This window comes from Oryctolagus cuniculus, chromosome 4 (genome assembly GCF_051225735.1).
Source record: "Oryctolagus cuniculus isolate XC-2025 breed Fujian yellow rabbit chromosome 4, ASM5122573v1, whole genome shotgun sequence".
Classification (NCBI taxonomy): Eukaryota; Metazoa; Chordata; class Mammalia; order Lagomorpha; family Leporidae; genus Oryctolagus; species Oryctolagus cuniculus.
The window spans coordinates 2107655-2125836 of record NC_142870.1 but is presented as its reverse complement, the minus strand read 5'-3'; the positions used below and the strand labels follow the sequence as shown (position 1 = coordinate 2125836).

At 67.0% G+C, this 18182-nt stretch overlaps 1 protein-coding gene across 1 annotated transcript; it reads right to left on the bottom strand.

The window, feature by feature from the left end:
- Positions 1 to 2083: 2083 nt before the first annotated feature.
- On the bottom strand, positions 2084 to 14986 carry DNMT3L (DNA methyltransferase 3 like). The gene is made up of 12 exons (XM_089330375.1): positions 14890 to 14986; positions 14406 to 14504; positions 13758 to 13802; positions 12824 to 12903; positions 12628 to 12740; positions 11999 to 12170; positions 11343 to 11430; positions 10404 to 10492; positions 9277 to 9352; positions 8766 to 8905; positions 5800 to 5885; positions 2084 to 2645 (listed from the first exon to the last, which is right to left on the bottom strand). Exons 1-12 carry the CDS (start codon positions 14984 to 14986, stop codon positions 2477 to 2479), a joined length of 1254 nt encoding a protein of 417 aa, XP_089186501.1. The 3' UTR covers positions 2084 to 2476.
- Positions 14987 to 18182: the final 3196 nt, after the last annotated feature.

The window sequence follows — 18182 nt, the reverse complement described above, 5'->3', positions numbered from 1 at the left end:
CTCGCGGGCTCTGCTCCCCGACGCTACGGGGCGAGAGGGGCTCGGTGGCACGCGTGTTTATTCGTCTGAAAGGCGGGGTTACGCACAGGTCCTGCCCACGTGGCTCACGGCCGGGGCCGGGGCTGGAACTCGGCCTGGGTGCCCTGGACACCGGCCCAGCGCTGACCCTGCGCGCTTACCGGGCACTGCGCACCCCGCTGAGCCCGGTACAGCCTTGGCGGGGGGGCGGCTACTCTCTCCCCCGGCCCACCCGCACTCCTCTCCACTCCGCGGGCGGGGCCAGTGACATGAGCAGGGGGGCAGGGCTCCCGCACCTGCCGGAGGCGGGGCGGGGCTGATGGAGAGGGTCGGGTCAGTCCTCTCTCCAGGGACCCTGGCCCAGCCTGGCTGGTCCCACGGAGCAGGCGCGGGTTGAGGGCTCCCCCAATCCCACCGCCCAGGCTACTGGGGAGGCCAGCGAGGGCGGGGGAGGGGCTCGCCCCCCGCGGGCACCTGTGCAGGGGTCACTGGACGCTGACCAGGCCCAGTGCGGACACCGAGGTCCGCACTCTGCGGTGTAGACACCATGCTCATTCGCCACCGTTCCAGCTCCCTGCTGATGCGCCCCCGGGAGGCGCAGCCCTGTCCCACGTACTGGGTCCTCGCACCCACGGGGGAGACCCCGACGGAGCTGCGGGCTCCTGGCTTCCTCCTGGCCCAGCCCTGGCCACTGTGGGCCTCAAGGGTGACCCAACGCCTAGAAGACCCCCCCATAAGTGCATAAATAAAAATGTCAGCCAGCCAAGTTCCCCCGTGGGGCAGACAAGTGACCAGTGCTGCCGCGGACAGAGGTCGGGGCTGCAGGGGCGGGCGCCGGCCCTGGAGGGCGGGGAAGGGAGGGCACGCGCCGTGGGGTCTCGGGGTCCCGGGGGGCGCGGGTACGTCCAGCAGGGTCTCCACCTGGCTCCGCTCTGGGAGCGCTCGGGGCGGCGCCTCGCTCTGTGGGACCAGGCGCGAACCCCGAGGCGCCCTCTGATTGGACAGCCCCAGCGGCGGCGCCCACCTCTGGGCCTATCACGGCGCCGCAGGGCCGTGCGCCGCGCTGATTGGCTGGCGCTCCAGCCGCGGGCAGGAAGAGGCGCTGGACGAGCCGAGTGGACTCTGGCTGCGGCCGCGGCGGGGCTGGAGCGGAGACGCCCAGTCGATCTCGCACCCGGGGGTCGGGGTCTTCCCCTGGGCCATCCGGGCTGGGGGCGCGGGGCAGAGCTCCCGGGCCAACCCGGCAGCCGCTGCGGAGCGCCCTGCGGCAGGACCGGGAACCGGACGTGTGCTCTGTGGGCTGTGAGTGCTGGAACCGAGTACCCCACCCCAGCACCCTGAGTGCTAGAACCGAGTACCCTGCACCAGCACCCCAAACAGCCTCCTGTGAGTGCTGTAACCAAGTACTCCACATCAGCCTTCTTTGGGTGCTGTAACCAGGTACCCCACGTTTGGGGGGGCTGCAGGGCGTGGCTGGGTGGCCTCACCGTGGAGCCGGCGGGCAGCGTGGGCACCCTCAGCTTGGGCGGGAACAGCCTGGGCTCAGCACGCCCAGGACAGAGCTCCCCCTGCTGCGGCTGGTCAGGGCTGGCTGCAGGCGAGCGGTGCCCGCTCCGGCCCCTCTGTGGGTCGCCCTCACCAGGAAGGTCACTTGCTTGTCTCTGCTCCGCCCGCCCCCGCCGTGCCTCTGTGGCTTCTGCAGCGCCAGTTTCACTGCGGGGATTGCTACGTCGGCCCTGGACACGACCTGTGCTGCCAGAGCCCAGCACCAGCCTCCCAGGACGCGGGAGGTGTCCCGGAGCCCTGTGTGTACCTCTGCTCAGTGCTCCGGGTGCTGTGAGCAGAGACCCTGGGGGACGATTTCCGACCAAGGCGGATGCAGGGGCCGTCACATGTGAGCTGGGAGTCTCTCCTCTTGGGGACGCGAGCTCCGGGCGAGCACAGACGCCAGGGCCGGCCAGAGCCCTGTGGTCGGCAGCCGGACAGCTGCACACGGGCCCGGCAGATCCGGCCTCGGCCCCTGCACCGTCTCCACGGCCGCCCCCCGCTTCCCTTGCAGGGTTCAGAGGTCTGAGGAGCTGTGATCAGAGCGAGGGGCTTCAACCAGGCAGGCAGACGCAGGCGTGTGCGGGGGCGCCAGCCACGCGTGTGCATGCATGTCCCACTCACCTCTCCCACACCCCGCTGTGCTCCACGGCAGACAGGACGGGCGGTGAAAACACGACCCACAGCCGTCTTAGCAGAAGAGTGTTTTTAACTTCAACAGGAAGGCACGGAGGCTCCTGGAGGTACAACCTGCACCGTCCGGGCGCCTGGGGAGGGACCCACCTCCAGGGCCAGCTGAAGATGGGTGTGCGGTGCCCAGGACAGAGCCGGGGCAGGCAGAGGACTCGGCCGGCGAGCAGGGCGGCAGGGGAGGACGGTTTGTTCTAGGAAAGGTGCTCCCGGGCGCCGTGACTCATTCATGAAGAGGAAGTGAGCTCGGAGGAAAATACTTGAAATATTCTCTCAGCGGGAGGAAGCAGCTCTGCGCCAGCCTGGCCGGCCCCTCGCTGGGAAGCCTCGGTCTCCGCCAGCCCTGAGCCAGCAGGGACGATTCCTCTTCAGGAGCCAAGGCCGCGTGCCTGCTGCCGGGAGAGAGCGCTTCCGTCAGGGGTGCACCTGCCGGGCAGGCATGGGGGGCGCCGGGGGGCACCAGCTTCTGTGAGCTTCCCTCGCAGCTGTGGGGGAGTCCCCGAGCAAGGGCCAGCGGGGCCCACACTTCCCGCCTCCCGGGGAGCAGCTCGTCCTGCCAGAAGCAGCCCCTTTCAGTGTGGACGTCGAGACCAGAGCCACCGTGAGTGGACGTGGCCACTCGGGCACTGAGCCCGCACCGAGGAGAGGGAGGACTTGGGTGAGAATGGCCAGGCCCTCCCAGCGTTCCCAGGGAATTCTGATATAACCAAGACCCCCCCCCCCCCAGCACTTGGGTCATCAGGTGGGTTGGGGGCCCCTGCCCTGGGCAGAGGACGAGGGCGAGGGGAGGACGGGGACCTGGCCGGGGCTTTGTAACTTGTGTGTGGGTGGGCACGTGGTCAGTGGCTAAGGCACCACTGGGACACGTGCTTCCCACGTCGGAGTGCCCAGTTCTAGTCCCAGCTCCCCCGCAGGGGTCTCTTGCGGATGCGCACCCTGGGAGGTAGCTGAGGGTGAAGTACTGGGGTCCCTGTCACCCACACAGGAGACCAGGACGGAGTTCCAGGCTCCTGCCTTGGGCTTGGTCCGGCTCCAACTGTTGTGGGCATTGGGGGGTGAACTGGCAGAAGGAAAATCCCGCCTCTTTGTCTGTCTTTCAAACCAAGCAGCCATCTGGAGGCACAAGCCGGGCCCTCCTGCTGCTCCCCGCCAGGAATGGGGCTCAGGGTGCCCCCGCACCTGTTCCCAGGGCAGCTTGGGGACTGTCCCTGATGCTCTCAAGGCCCACAGTGGCCGACTGGAGGTGACGTCGCACAGTGACTTCTGCCTTCCAGGCAGGTGCGCCTGGCTCATGCTAAGACCCCAAGCCTGGGAGGGGAGGCCCAAGGAGAAGGCAGCTCCCAGCTTCCTCCTGGGCCCAGGTGACCCTTGGCCGCCCCAGGGGCTCTGGGGCACTCTGGGCAGGAACCTGGCAGGTGGCCCAGGTGCGACAGCTGGGGACAGGAGCGGGAAAGGCCTTCCAGAGGTGTTCTCACTCCGCTGCTGGACACAGGGCTCAGCTCGGCCCCGCCCTGGGTTAAAGGCCACCCGCTGGCCAGGGCCAGGGAGTGGAATGGGGAGGGGGCCACAGGGTGTGCGTGGGGACCAGGCCTGCAGGGGAGCAGCGGCCTTCCTGTCGCCTGCACTAGCTCATTAGGCACCCTGGGAGGGGCCAGGTGAGCGGGCCTGGGAGGCACCACGCCCCCGCGGGCACCAGGCCTGGGATTTCAACATGGCCGTGAGCTGGGAAAACGCTGGGGCTGCGAGGGTGAGGGAAGAAGTTTCGGGAAACTCACTGGGGCAGGAAAAGACATGACTGAGCTGACCCAGAAATGCAGTCAACACTTGTTCAATATGTGTACCTGTGAGCAAGTGTGTGTGAGCCAGGTGTGTGCATGTGTGTGCGTGTTCGTATGCATGAGTGAGCACCAGGGTGTGTGTGTGTGTGTGAGCATGTGTGTGCTTGTGAGCATGTATGTATGTGTGCATGTGCATGAGTGAGCACCAGGGTATGTGTGCATGTGAGCATGTGTGTGTGACCACAGAGTGTGTCAGGGTGTGTGAGCATGTGTGTGTGACCACAGAGTGTGTCGGGGTGTGTGTGCATGTGTGTGTGTGTGACCATAGAGTGTGTTGGTGTGTGTGTGCATGTGTGTGAGCATGTGTGTGTGACCACAGAGTGTGTTGGGGTGTGTGTGCATGTGTGTGTGACCACAGAGTGTGTCGGGGTGTGTGTGCATGTGTGTGTGTATGTGTGTGTGACCACAGAGTGTGTCAGGGTGTGTGTGCATGTGTGTGTATGACCACAGAGTGTGTTGGGGTGTGTGTGCATGTGTGTGTGACCACAGAGTGTGTCGGGGTGTGTGTGCATGTGTGTGTGTATGTGTGTGTGACCACAGAGTGTGTCAGGGTGTGTGTGCATGTGTGTGTGTGACCACAGAGTGTGTCAGGGTGTGTATGCATGTGTGTGTATGACCACAGAGTGTGTTGGGGTGTGTGTGCATGTGTGTGTGTGACCAGAGTGTGTCGGGTTGTGTGCATGTGTGTGTGACCACAGAGTGTGTCAGGGTGTGTGTGCATGTGTGTGTGGCCATAGAGTGTTTCGGGGTGTGTGTGCATGTGTGTGACCACAGAGTGTGTCGGGGTGTGTTTGCATGTGTGTGTGACCATAGAGTGTGTCGGGGTGTGTGTGCATGTGTGTGTGACCACAGAGTGTGTCGGGGTGTGTTTGCATGTGTGTGTGTATGTGTGTGTGTGACCACAGAGTGTGTCGGGGTGTGTGTGCATGTGTGTGACCACAGAGTGTGTCGGGGTGTGTGTGCATGTGTGTGTGACCACAGAGTGTGTCGGGGTGTGTGTGCATGTGTGTGTGACCACAGAGTGTGTCGGGGTGTGTTTGCATGTGTGTGTGTATGTGTGTGTGTGACCACAGAGTGTGTCGGGGTGTGTGTGCATGTGTGTGACCACAGAGTGTGTCGGGGTGTGTGTGCATGTGTGTGTGACCACAGAGTGTGTCGGGGTGTGTGTGCATGTGTGTGTGACCACAGAGTGTGTCGGGGTGTGTGTGCATGTGTGTGTGCATGTGTGTGTGACCACAGAGTGTGTTGGGGTGTGTGTGCATGTGTGTGTGACCACAGAGTGTGTCGGGGTGTGTGCGTGTGAGATACTTGTGAGCACATCTGAGTGTGTGGGTGTGCATGTGTGTGAGTGGGCACTCAGAAAACGCGGGTGTGTGCAGGAGGCGACTGGGGAGGCCCCCTAGAGAGCACAGTGGGGACACCGAGGCCCCCACAGCCCCGGGGGCCAGGAGTTTGGGCTTTCAGGACCAGGGAAGGTTGGTGAAGCCGTGGGGCCAGACCCTGAGGCGCCCGTGGGGTGGACATGGAAGAGGTCCCCAGAGGGCGGAGCATTCGCGACCTTGAGCCCACCCCAGAGGTCAACCTCGGACACAGCGGCTGCTCTGGCCTTGGCTGGGCCGGAGAAGAGCTTCTTTCTCTGACCTTGGCGAGCCCGGTGCACCCCCACAGCCCCCCCACCCCCGCAAAGCGCCCGCCGCCCGGGGGGTACCTGCTCACGGCCGGGATGTTGCTCCACACGCGCACGGCGCCCTGGAGCGCTCTGCCCCGGACGTCCTGCAGGGTGGCGGGCTCCATCTGTGGGCGGGAGGGGGCACCCCCGCGTCAGCGGCCCCCGCCCACGCCCCCTCCCCCGCAGCTTCACCCGCCCCTCCCCCCAGCACTCAGGTGGGGCCAGCGCCCAGCAATGCTGCTCTGGCCTGGGGCGGGTCCCACCACGGTCAAGGGGCTCCCAGGGAGCCCAGAGCCGCACTCTGCTGGTCAGCCCCCCCAGGCCTGGAAGGAGGAGGGAGGTGGACCCTCCCCCAGTGGGAGTGGGACAGCTCAGAGAGCCCAGAGAGACAGCAAAGGAAACCAAGGCAGGAGGGCAGGGCCAGGCCCTGACTCCGCCTCCCCTGACGCGCTGGCCCCTCCTGCTCTGGACGCCTGGGTGGGAGAGGCCAGAGGTCTCCAGTGGCCTGGAGAGTGAGCACCAGACTGCTCCCCCCGCTGGAAGGAGGGGGGCGCAGGAAATGTGGGCAGCACCCTTTCCCGCCACCTCTGAATTCCGGCCGATGCGCCCAGACAGGAACAGGCCAGCGTCCACGCTGTCCTCCCGGCAGGTGGCCGCGCCTGCCTGTCGCCCACACGGCTGCAGCTGTCACAGGCCACCCACGGCCGCGCTCCCGGGCGTTACGCCAGCATTCTAAGAATTTCCGGATTTCCTCACAAGGAGAAATGACCGCAGAGGTGGGAGACAGGAAAGGAATCATGGGCCGCTCTAAGGCCTTCATTAAGTGGACCACACTGGGAACGGAGAGCCAGCCCCCGCGGCCGCCGCCGGCACAGCCACTTTCGGCTTAGAGCAGGCAAGGACCAGTGCCTCCAGGGAGGGCTGCACACCTTCCTCGAAGGCTTTTATGAAGCCGACTTGACATTGCTCCCGAAAATCCAGCGACCAGCGACAGCACGAGCGAACCACGCCCCAGACTCTTTGGGCCAGCACTGAGAAGCCCTGAGCAAAATCCCACCCCACTGGGGCCGGGGCTGGGGCTGTGGCATAGTGGGTGAAGCCATCGCCTGCAGGGCCAGCATCCCATATAGGGCACCGGTTCGAGTCCCGGCTGCTCCTCTTCCGATCCAGCTCTCTGCTACGGCTGGGACAGCAGTAGAAGATGCCCAAGTGCTTGGGCCCCTGCACCCGCGTGGGAGACCCAGAAGAAGCTCCTGGCTCCTGGCTTCGGATCAGTGCAGCTCCGGCCGTTGTGGCCATTTGGGGAGTGAACCAGCAGATGAAAGACCTCTCTCTCTCTCTGCCTCTCTCCCTCCCTCTCTCTCTCTCTCTCTGCCTCTGCCCCTCTGTGACTCTGCCTTTCAAATAAATAAATAAGTAAGTAAATAAATAAATAAATATTTTTGAAACGCCCCACCCGCAGAGCTCAGCTCCGCGTTAGGACACACGGAGGTGCGCCTTCCCAGGAGTGCAAGGAGGGCTCCGGGTTGGAAGCCATCTCTCGCTCCGCTGTCACTGCAGCCTGGAGGGAGACCCACCCCCACCCCCCCCCCGCTTCTAGCTCAGAGCTCAGCCACTGCGCTTGCCCTCAGGACGCTCAGGAGAGCAGGAACCGACGGTCACTTCCTCCGGCGGCCAGCTGGGCCGCAGAGTACCGCTGACCGGGGAACCGCAGGAGCAAGGGGATCGGGAGCCAGGCAGGGGTCACCTGCGCCCCGGGGTCCCGCACGGTAACCCATTCAGCCACAGAAGCAAACTCAAAGTATAGAAACCCACAGGATGAGACTGCCCACAAAATAAAACCTCAAGCGAGAAACCGGGAAGGCGACACAAACGCAGCAAGAACGGGACGAGAGCGGGCACCGCGCGGGCGGGCGGCTGGGAACAAGCCCGCTCACGCCGGACTTGCTCACTCCCAGAATGTATGCCACAGGTAGGTCCCCGACACGTGGCGCCCCGGGGGAGCACCGCGCGCCACAGCGAGGGCTGGGGACAGCGGGGTTTCTTCCAGGACCAGAGGAGAAGCAGGTCCCTCAGGTCCCTGCAAGGACACCTGAGCCCAGGTGCGGCAGACGCGCACGGACGCACGAGGCGCTGCTTCCCGGGTGGGGTTTCCACGGCAGTGTGCGGCTCCCACAGGGGGCCGGCGGCACGGAGGGAGATGCGGCTGGTCCGTGCAGCCGGAGATGTCCGCCAGGCACGTTAGCCCCGGGCTGAGTCCCACCTGCACGCGCGGGGAGGCATGCTGGGAGAAGTGGGGGTCCGGTACCCACCCCCTCTGCTGGGAAGCCCTGCTGGGCTGGTTCCACACCCTCCTCCTGGCCCAGTCCGGAGCCCACGCGGCGCCAATGAAAGTCTCCCCCCCCCCACTTCCCCCGCCCTGGCCTGTCTGCTTTTGTGTGACTTCCTGAAATCCTGGCAGGATAGACCCCGCCCCGCGCCCCCGGAGCGTCTCTGTGCTGCCCGGGGGTAGTCCTGCGGCCGCTGGCTGCGGCCCCTCCCCGTGGCCTCTTCCCTTAGCCTCATCCTTCCTTGTGTCCTGTGCCCACGACGTCACCGCCCCTCGCTTGGCAGGGATGTGGCTGGGGTGCCTGGTCCAGGTCAGTCCTGGGCAGAATCACCGAGCCCAAAAGTGCCCAGTGGGTGTGTGTACGTGTGTGCGTGTGAGCACAGGTGTGCGTGTGTGTGTGAGCACAGGTGTGCGTGTGTGAGCGCAGGTGTGCGTGTGAACACAGGTGTGCATGTGCGTGTGAACACAGGTGTGCGTGTGAGCACAGGTGTGCGTGTGAACACAGGTGTACTGTGCGTGTGCCCAGAGAGGGCTCTGAGAACGTGGGGGTGGGGTGCAGCTGGGGTGGCCCTCGTGGCTGTCCTCCAGGGTCCCCAGGTCCCCACGGGCTGCAGTCTGTGCCTCAGCGCACTTGCAAACTGCCCGCGTGTCCCCTGGGGAGCCCCCGGGCACGCACCTCCAGGAAGCGGGCCGCGGTGGCCTGGTCATCGCTGGTCAGCCGCAGATTGTCCAGGAACATCCAGAAGAAGGGCCGCGGGGCGCCCGGCGAGGGCCGCGCGTACTGCAGCACGCGGTGGAACTGGAACAGGTGCCAGCCTGGGGGCGGGGCGTTCGGCTGGGGGCGGGGCCGGTCCGGAACGCCCACCTGCCCCCACCGCTGCTCTGCCCTGGCCCGCCCCCAGCCCTGGGGCCTGGGTGCGCAGAGACCCCGGCCTGCTTGCTAGGCCCCAGTGGCCCAGGCAGGAGGGACGGGGCTGGGCAGTGGGCAGGGCCAGCGCGGGAGGCTGGGGGCGGACTCCGGGCAAAGGCAGCCTGGCCTCTGCGGCCGTCGCCCTGAACAGGCATCGGGTAAGTCTCCACACGGCTACTTTCTAAATATGTGGACCGACCACCTTTCCCCTGCCCGCGGGGTTGGGGCCGACCTAGAGGAACAAGAGCTGACTACCGCCCTCCCCTGAAGTCCTTACCCGGCGACCGGTCGCAGTCCTGGCCGAGGGGAGGGGTGGAGCCAAACACCAGGTCGAAGGGGCCCCAGGCTTCCACCTGCAGACACAGCGCAGAGGTGCGTGAGCCCCTGGGGGCCAGCTGCCCCAAGACTGGGCCAGCGCCAGGCGGACGCCACACGGCAGGGCTGTTCCCAGCCCCCGCTGTCCCTCTGGCCTCTGAGAACACCCCAGTCTGAGACTGTTCCCCCAAGACCAAGCCTGGGGTCCACCCCGGCTTCTTGTGGCCTCGCCCAGTGTCCTCCAGGATAAGACAGGCCCAAGTGGGCAGCAGAGAGCTATGGGAGACCTGTGACCATGCAGCCACGCATGGCCAAGCCGAAAGATGAGCCCGGCCAGCACAGCCAGCCCGCTGGACGCAGGCGGGCAAGCATGCGCTTCTCCCCGAGCGGCGCCAGGGCCGCCGGCTTTGTTACCCATGGTGACGCCGGCCCAGAGTCGCTCTTCCTAAACGAAACCGACAGGATGCCCACTACCCGACACCCCCGTTCCCAACAGCTTCCAGTCCAGACGGGAACTTTGCTTCCCTGCACCCCCAAATCACTGATGACAGCCCGGGTGCTGTGTTAAGTCCCCGAGGCCCCTCTAGTGTTTTCTCCTGTGTCACCGCGGAACCCCCAGTGCAGCCGTGTTCCCAGGGGCCTGTGGGCACTGGGCTGGGTGGGAGGGGCAGAGGAGGGTCCCTGGCTTGCACGGGCAGCGACGCGCGCAGGAGGCTGCACTGCCCATGGGCCCCGCCGGCCGATGCTGTGAGCAGTGCGGGCGGAAGGAGGCACTGCTGGGTCTGCCCGGCTCTGGGCAGCATCCTGGGTGTTCTCTAAGCCAGTGGCTGCTGGCCAGCCCTCTCTCCCGTGCAGTGGCCGCTGGCCAGCCCTCTCTCCCGCTCAGTGGCCGCTGGCCAGCCCTCTCTCCCGCTCAGTGGCCGCTGGCCACTTGGATTCAGGATGGTGGACAAGTTTGCCGCCTGGCCAGCTTCAGGCTGAGGGCAGAGCTGGGATCTCGGTGCAGGCTGCAGCCAGTGTCGGTGCCGCCCGGAGCCCCAGCCCCTCCCCCTCTCGGCCTGGCCCTGGGCGCCCTAGCCCGGTACTCACATCCCTCCTCACTACGTCTGTGACGTCACCCAGGTGCACCAGTTGGTCAGCGTCAGAGCCCTGCTCCACGAAGCCCAAGCTGCTCAGCTCTGGAGGGACACAGCAGGGCGCAGAGGCTGCTGCGGGTCTGCCTTCCAGCCTGCGCCAGCCCGCAGGGGGACGGGGGGGAGGGACCGTGCCCCCAGCGCCAGCTCCGTCCCTAGCGACAGCTCACAGCGCTCGCCTCACAGCGAGCTGAACCCGCAAACACTGATTTAGCGGTCACACAGCCGGATGCCAAAGCAGCCCCCTCTGGTGGCCGTGGCACTTGTGGGCCCGGGAAACCACGGGGGCAGTGGGTCCACACGCAGGCTTGGGCCAGCTCTGCCCCCTCCTCCGGGACGGGCTGACACTCGCACGGGGGGCCGCTGTGACGATGTAAAGTTCCCACCAGTCCAGGCGGGGTCAGTCGGAGAGCAGGAAGTGTCCGCACCCCCCCGCCCCCCCCCCCCCCCCCCGTGCCGGGCAGCACCGCCCAGAGGGGCGGGACTCCAGGCGGGTGGGGACACAGCAGGTGGGGGTGGGGTTAGGCTGAGCGGAAGGGTGCCCTGGGGCAGGTGCACACCCAGCCTGGCTGGGCCCCACCCCTGCCTCGCTGGCTCCTAGTACTTTGCGTTCATCCTGAGCTCCAGCCCTGCCTGCTCTGCCTCCTCCCCAGGGGGCGCTCCCCCCTCGGTGCCTGGTTACAGGTGCGTCTCTGCTGCCCCCTGCAAGCCCCCTGCCCCTGCCCAGGCCTCCCGGTGCACACTGGGGCGCGGGCACTCCCCCGACCCTGGCCCCTTGGCCTCGGACACCCGGAGAACGTCCTTTGTCTCCCTCCTCTCCCTGACCCCGGCAGCTGCCCTGGGCTCCCTGTCTTCCCTGCTTCCTGGGCGGCCTTTGGGGCCTCCTCACAGTCACCTTTCTTGATGTCCCCGAAAAGGGACAGCACCCTCACTGGCTCTCTCCTCCACACGGGCACGGTCTGGTACATCTCCAGAGGACTCTCCTGCGTTTGAGAGAGAGGAGGCGCTGCGTTTAGAGAGAGAGGAGGCGCTGCTGGCTCCCGCCAACCCAGCCTGCGCGCTACGGCCTCCGCCCGGGGCAGCACGGAACACCTGTGGCTTGACTGAGGCGCAGGCCGGCCCTGTCCTCGCCTGTTCCGTCCCCGTCCTCGCCTGTTCCGTCCCCCACCGTACACGCTGGCCGTGCTGGCTCCCCGGGACCCGCCCCCCACCCCGACCTGCCATCTCTGGATCTGGGTCTAGGACTCGCGTGCTCTCTTGGGGGACACGGCCCACCACCACACCCCGATGAACCCGCAGGCCCTGCCTGGCCCCCGGCTCCTGGTCTTGGTCCTCAGGAGGTCACGGGTCTGGCCCTGCTGCGCCTGGGACGCTGGCGACCCCCGAGATTTGCACCAGGCTCCTGCCCCGGCCCGCCCCCCCCCCCCCGGCTCTGCCCAGGCTTGGAAGAGACAAACCACCATGGGAGGGGTGGGGAAGGAGCGCCCTCCCCAGGGCTGTCCAGCGCCCAGGCCAGGTGGACGCAGCCGGGCCGAGCCGCGCAGGCCTCACCGCCTCCTGCTGGTAGAAGGCCTTCAGCCGGGCGCGCCACTTCCTCCGCCGCCGCAGGAGGCCGCTGCGGGAGATGGGCGCGCACAGGGGGCACAGCCAGTTGCTCATGGCCTGCACGCGCCCCGAGCTCCCGGGTCCCACCAGGGCGTCGAAGCAGCCGAAGCAGTAGCCCCTGGGGTCCAACAGAGCCACGTGACCCAGGGGCACCTCTGCGCCTTCCTCAAGGCCCAGGCCCTGCCCGTCCCTGCGGGGGAGGGGGGCTGTAGGCTGTAGGCTGGAGAGGGGTCCCTCTCTCCCCCCACCCCGACTCTGGAGCCTGCAGGAGCAGCCTGCCGGGGTGGGGGGTAAGGGACTGGGGGCTGGAGCTGTAACTACAAGGAGGGCCCCAAGAACCCTGGGGAGGGGACCAGAGATTGGGGGCGCGCCCTGTGCACCCCCACTGCAGGGGTCCTGGCTGAGGGGCAGCTTCCTGTTGTTGACCACACAGAAAAGAGGCAGCTCTGGACACCCACCTCCCACGTGAGGCCCCGTGCCCAGGAGGCATCGGAGACAGGCAGGGGACAGCGCTGGAGGGACCCCCCCACTGCGGACTGAGGGGCGTGGCCGGGGTGGCTTGCCCGGAGCCTCACCTGGTGCAGTCGGGGTTCTCGCAGACGAGCAGGGTCTCCCCGGAGGCGCAGATGGAGCAGTAGGACTGGTAGCCGTCGTCATCATACAGGAAGAGGGCACCCAGGAAGTTGTCCTGGCGCACAGCAGACGGGTGGCTGTGCCTCCCCCGCGCCAGGCCGCCGGGAAGCCCACGGCGCCCCCACCCTCGCAGCTCACCTTACACGGGGCGCAGATGCCTCCCTCGAACAGGGGGTGCTGCGCGTGGACCCGGGAGCTCCCACAGCAGAGGCAGACGTCTGCAGCAAGCGTTCGAGAGCAGAGTTGGACTCTCCCATCAGACCGAGTAGTGGCCGGGGGGGCACCTCCAGCGGGGCGCCACCCCTCACCCACGACGGACATTCCAGACCTAACTAGGTGGGGACACAGCCTGTGTTCATGGACCAGGAGTCACACCGGAAGTGCGGCGCCAACAGATCCCGCTCGAAACCCCGGCTGTCCCTGCGGCGGGAGCTGATAACAGATCCGCAGATCCACGTGGGGGAGGGGGCCCCGGGAGAGGCGGCAGCTCAGCAGTGCGCGGACGGGCGCGGGAGGGGGCGGAGCCACGGCCAGCAGGTGATCAAAATGTTCAGGAATGATGGGACTGGCTTTGTGCAGCAGGTTAAACCGCTGCTGATCCCATATGGCTGCTCCTCTTCCAGTCCAGCTCCCTGCTGTGGCCTGGGAAAGCAGGGGAAGACGGCCCAGGTGCTGGGCCCTGCACCCGCGTGGGAGGCCTGGATGGAGCTCCTGGCTCCTGGCTTTGGCCTGGCCCAGCCGTGGCTGTTGCAGGTGTTTGAAGAGTGAACCAGTGGACATTTCTCTCTCTCTCTCTCTCTCTCTCTCTCTCTCTCTCTCTCTCCCTTTCTGTCACTCTGCCTTTCAAATAAAGAAATACAATCTTTTTGTTTAAGGTTCTACAATGGTGATGGCTGCCTGGCTGTGGAGACCCTGACGACGGGGAGCTGCTGCCCGAGGGAAGCCACAGGGCCCCCGGAGGAGGTGGGGGCCTGGGGGGCAGTGTCAGCTCCCCAGCGGCGTCTTCACACCGTGGCCTGTCCCCAGCCGGCTGAGACTGCCCTGGGCTGCTCGTGGGCACGGCTGCACCCACCTTCGATGCTTCGCTGGTTCACCTTGACCTCGTGTGCGACACGGTCTGGGAAAGAGGAGGAGAGCGACAGGAGGAGCCTGTGAGAGGGGGGCCCAGGGGGACAGGGCACCGGGGGCGGAGCCGATGACGCAGCGGCCTCTGCTGACCCCGACAAGCTCACGGGGTCCCAGCCTCCCCCAGGCAGGTGCCCAGGAGACTCCCTCAGGCTGTGCCAGGTGGGCTCCCACCCTGACGACACTGGGGGTGGGGTTCCCCATTCCACACCCAGCAGACACTGTCCAGGAGAAGGGGGCGGGGAGGGAAGAGCTGGACCCCTCCCCGTGGGAGCCCCAGGCTGACCGCCCTGAGCTGAGCCCCCGTCTGCCCGGCAGGTGCGCTCTCTCCACTAAACCGCGCTCCCCCACCTGGTGCTGGGCACTGTCTCAGATCCGTCCTGAGGGCCGCCTGGCCACCCCTGCCCGGCTCACGCCTGAGTGAAGACCCCAGGCTCTGTCCCGCTGTCTCCCCTAACTAAGGAGGGCCCCTCCTCCACGTCCTGGGAGTGTGGCCGACCGCCCAGCTGTGTTAGACATCTGAGCCCAGGTGGCACTGGGAGGGGCCTCCTGGACATGGCACAGGCCCGAGCTCTGTGGTGTGGTCGGCTCTCACCTCTGCCCGCCGGGGCTGCAGAGGGGGACGCCAGCTCGCTGGAGCCCACCAGGATCACGTCCATGCTGCTCTCCGCCTCCGGGTCCAGCGCGGGGTCGGCTGCCACGGCGGGAGGGGGCCGTGCCGGGGCCAGGACAGGGCGGGCAGAGGCAGACAAAGCATCACCCCGATGCCCAGTGCAAGGCTGGCCAGACCTGCCCCCATGGTGACACCCACCCGTTGGAGCTGGGAGAAGGGGGGAGGACCGGCGAGGGCTCCTGAGAGAGGGGCAGTGTCCCTGTGGTGGGCCCCTCGCCTGCTCAGCCCCTGCCACAAAGCCAGCATCGTGAGGGCCCCCCCTCCGAGCACCACCTGGGGCCCCGCAGGGACCCCACACTCCCACCTCCCACAGCGGCCCCAGGCCCCAGGCAGGGACCCCGGGCACAGCGCAGCTGTACCCTCAAAGGCAGGGTGGCTGGGGGAAGGAAGGGCTCACGGGTCTCACAGAGCGGCCACCACTGCTTGTCCAGGTGGTGGGCGGAGTCAGGGTCTGGGCTGTCCAGGGTCTGTGGGCTCGGGGTCCCAGGGGAGGAGACAGCCATGGAGCAGGGGCCAGGAGAAACTTCCGGGAGGTCCAGGTCTCCCGGGTGCGGGTGTGGGCGTGACCTGCGGGGGCGGCCGAGGAGGACCCCAGGCTGGGGGGGAGGGGCGGGGAGCCCGCGGGTGAGGGGTTACGGGGTTAAGGCAGCGAGGTGCATAGCTTGGGGGCAGTGCTGGCTCAGTGAGTGGTCGAGCTGTGGGCTGGCCTGGCGACTTCCACAGTGAGCGTGGGGGGGTCGCCTGGGCCCGGACAAAAGTCAGCATCACCGAGAGGGGCCCAGACCAAGGTCAGCACCACCGAGAGGGGCCTGGACCAAGGTCAGCACCTCTGAGACAGGCCCTGCCCTTGGTGGGGTGCACCTGTGGGAGCCTCCTCCCAGCAACCACAGCCAGCCGCCCCGGGGGGGGGCACCAGTAGCTGCCCAGTGCAGGCCCCTCCCCCCACACCTGGGCAGTGCCCCTCCCCCACCCCATACCTGGGAGTGCCCCTCCCCCACCTCACACCTGGGAGTGCCCCTCCCCCCACACCTGGGCAGTGCCCCTCCCCCACCCCACACCTGGGAGTGCCCCTCCCCCACCTCACACCTGGGAGTGCCCCTCCCCACCCCATACATGGGCAGTGCCCCTCCCCCCACACCTGGGCAGTGCCCTTCCCCCCATCTGGGCAGTGCCCCTCCCCCCACACACCTGGGCAGTGCCCCTCCCCTCACACCTGGGAGTGCCCCTCCCCCCCCATCTGGGCAGTGCCCCTCCCCCACACCACACCTGGGAATGCCCCTCCCCACCCCATACATGGGCAGTGCCCCTCCCCCCCCACCTGGACAGTGCCCCTCCCCCCACACACCTGGGCAGTGCCCCTCCCCCCACCTGGACAGTGGCCCTCCCCCCACACCTGGGAGTGCCCCTCCTTCCCACACCTGGGCAGTGCCCCTCCCCCCACACCTGGGCAGTGCCCCTTCTCCCCCACCTGGGCAGTGCCCCTCTCCGCACTGTCAGGAACCTGAGACTGCCCCGGACACAAGGGGTCTCAGCAGAGGGGTGATTCGTGTCCCGTGGCTTTCCAGATAGGACCCTGGCAGGGCCAGGAAAGAAACCGGGAAATCTGAAAAAACCTGGTGACGGTGACAACGGTGACAACGGTGACAACGGGAGTGAGAGAAGCAAGACCACCGAAGGGTGCCTCCGGCCACAAGGGCAGGTGCCCCCAGACGTGACCGCACACCCCCCTCTGCTGGCCAGAGTGGGAACTGCACACCCATGCCCAGGCAGCCCGGCTGCTCCAGGGGCCACCTGCGTGGTGAGGCCGAGAATCCTGCAGAGGGGCCCAGCTGCCCGCCACGCCCACGGAGAGGAGGAGGCGGCCCCTTGCTGGAACCGGGTCAGCTCTGTGGGGAGCGCAGCGCTGCTGCTGGGCCCGGGTCCCGCGCCGTCCCAGAGGTCGTTCCACGCACAAACGCTCCTGCCTTTGGCCTGGCCCGGCCCCGCCTGTCTTGGCCATGTGGGGCGTGAACCAGCAGATGGAAGACCTCTCTCTCTCTGTGACTCTGCCTTTCAAGATAGATAAATCTTAAATAAAAACCAAAACTCGGATAAATCCATGGTGGTGAAGTTAGTCTCTTTCCTCCCAGGGAAACAGCTTTCGATCTTCCCTGTGAGTCTGTGACCCATTTTGCGTCTTTTGACAAAGAACGGAGAAAGGAGGGCTTTCAGCACACTGCAGCCCGCGGGGGGCGGAGCCTGGACCCCAGCCGTTCGCCCCACAGAAACGCTGACTGCAAAGGGCCACGGGGTTTCAGGGCACGCAGGAAATCACAAAGCTTCCAGAAGGTTCCGGGGCAAGCCGCAGGATCTGGGGCCGGGCAGGTAATCCCCAGACTGCGCACAAACAACACGAAGTCAACGGAGCTGCAGCTGCCGCCCGTGGAGAGGTCGGGGGCGGGGGCTTCCCTGGCACAGGGACACCGGTCCCCTCCCCCGGCGCGGCGCGCGCTGAGCCCCCAGGCTGCTCCCTGAGCTGCAGCAAATCCGCCACCTGGTGACAACTCACTGAGCCCAGGGCGGGGACCGAGGTCACTGTGGGCGGGGGGCCACGGCCCACCAGGTCACCGCGACCCCCGGGCCTAACAGCCTGCTGGTCCTGGGCTCTGCTTTGCCAGGAGCTCTGGGCCCAGGAAACAGGTGCGCACCACCTGCAGGCAGCCCACGGGCTGTGCTCGCCAGTCCCTACCGCCGGCCAGTCAGAGGCAGGCCACGAGCCCCCCGCCCAGCCAGGGACCCCCCGTGAGCCGAGCAGCACCCCCAGCCCCTCGATTCCACATGGCAGGGGGTGGGCCCAGCTTCAGGGTCTCTGACCTGTTGCCTCCGTGGGCCATCTTGGACCCCACCAAGGGGGAGCCTCCTGACAGTGTACCCCAGAGTGTAGGCTCTGGGCTGCTTGTGAGCATACAGCACGGGCAGCTGACGGTGCCCGGTGCCGTCCTGGGGGCCGGGCCGGGGGTCCCCACCCCACCCAGCACTACCCAGGGCTCTCGGGGAACCCGGCCAGGCATGCTGCCCTCTGGGTGAGGGTCCAACCTGTGCTGAGAAGCCACCTGTGGGAGCTGTGGTCTGCGCAGCACGCCCCGAGCAGGAGGGGGAGGGAGGCTGGGCGAGGGTGAACCTGAGACAGCAGGTGCCGGCACCGCCCTGCTGTAACGAAGCGCCTCGGCCTGGGCAGCTTGGACAAATGGTCACTGGCGTCTCACAACTCAGGTGCAGGTGCAGGACCAGCGTTCTGGGGCGCGGTGTCGGGGGCCCTCTCCCCACGGGTGGCCACCTCTCGCCTCTCTTATGGGGCACTGATGCCACTCACAGACTTGGTCACCGCTGAAGCCCCCGCCGTGCGTGGGGGTCGCACAAAGGTTCCCACCACAGAGGTGGCCGATGCCCAGAGAAGGGCCCGGAAGCTGGGCATGGGGTCGGCCTGCTGGCAGGCAGCCAGGTCTGTAAGGAGGACGCATCGTGAGCCCGCCCCTGGTTTTCTGAGAACGTGGCTTCCGTCCGGGCTCTTGGCCGGGGTGTGCTGAGGAGGAGGAACGGGGGCTGAGGCAGTGACCACCGCTGTGTCTGGGAGGGGGCTCGCCGTGTCCGGGGGGCTCGGCACCCACCCGCTGGGGCACTCGGTGGGGACAGCAGGCTGGCTGGGGACTGCGTGCCCTT

Coding starts and splice junctions, on each gene's coding strand:
- DNMT3L (XM_089330375.1), bottom strand. CDS start 14,986: ATGGCTGTCTCCTCCCCTGGGACCCCGAGCCCACAGACCCTGGACAGC. Junction 12,171..12,627: donor GAGAACCCCGACTGCACCAG/GTGAGGCTCCGG, acceptor GTTGGACCCCAG/GGGCTACTGCTTCGGCTGCT. Junction 10,493..11,342: donor TTTCGGGGACATCAAGAAAG/GTGACTGTGAGG, acceptor GTGTCCCTCCAG/AGCTGAGCAGCTTGGGCTTC.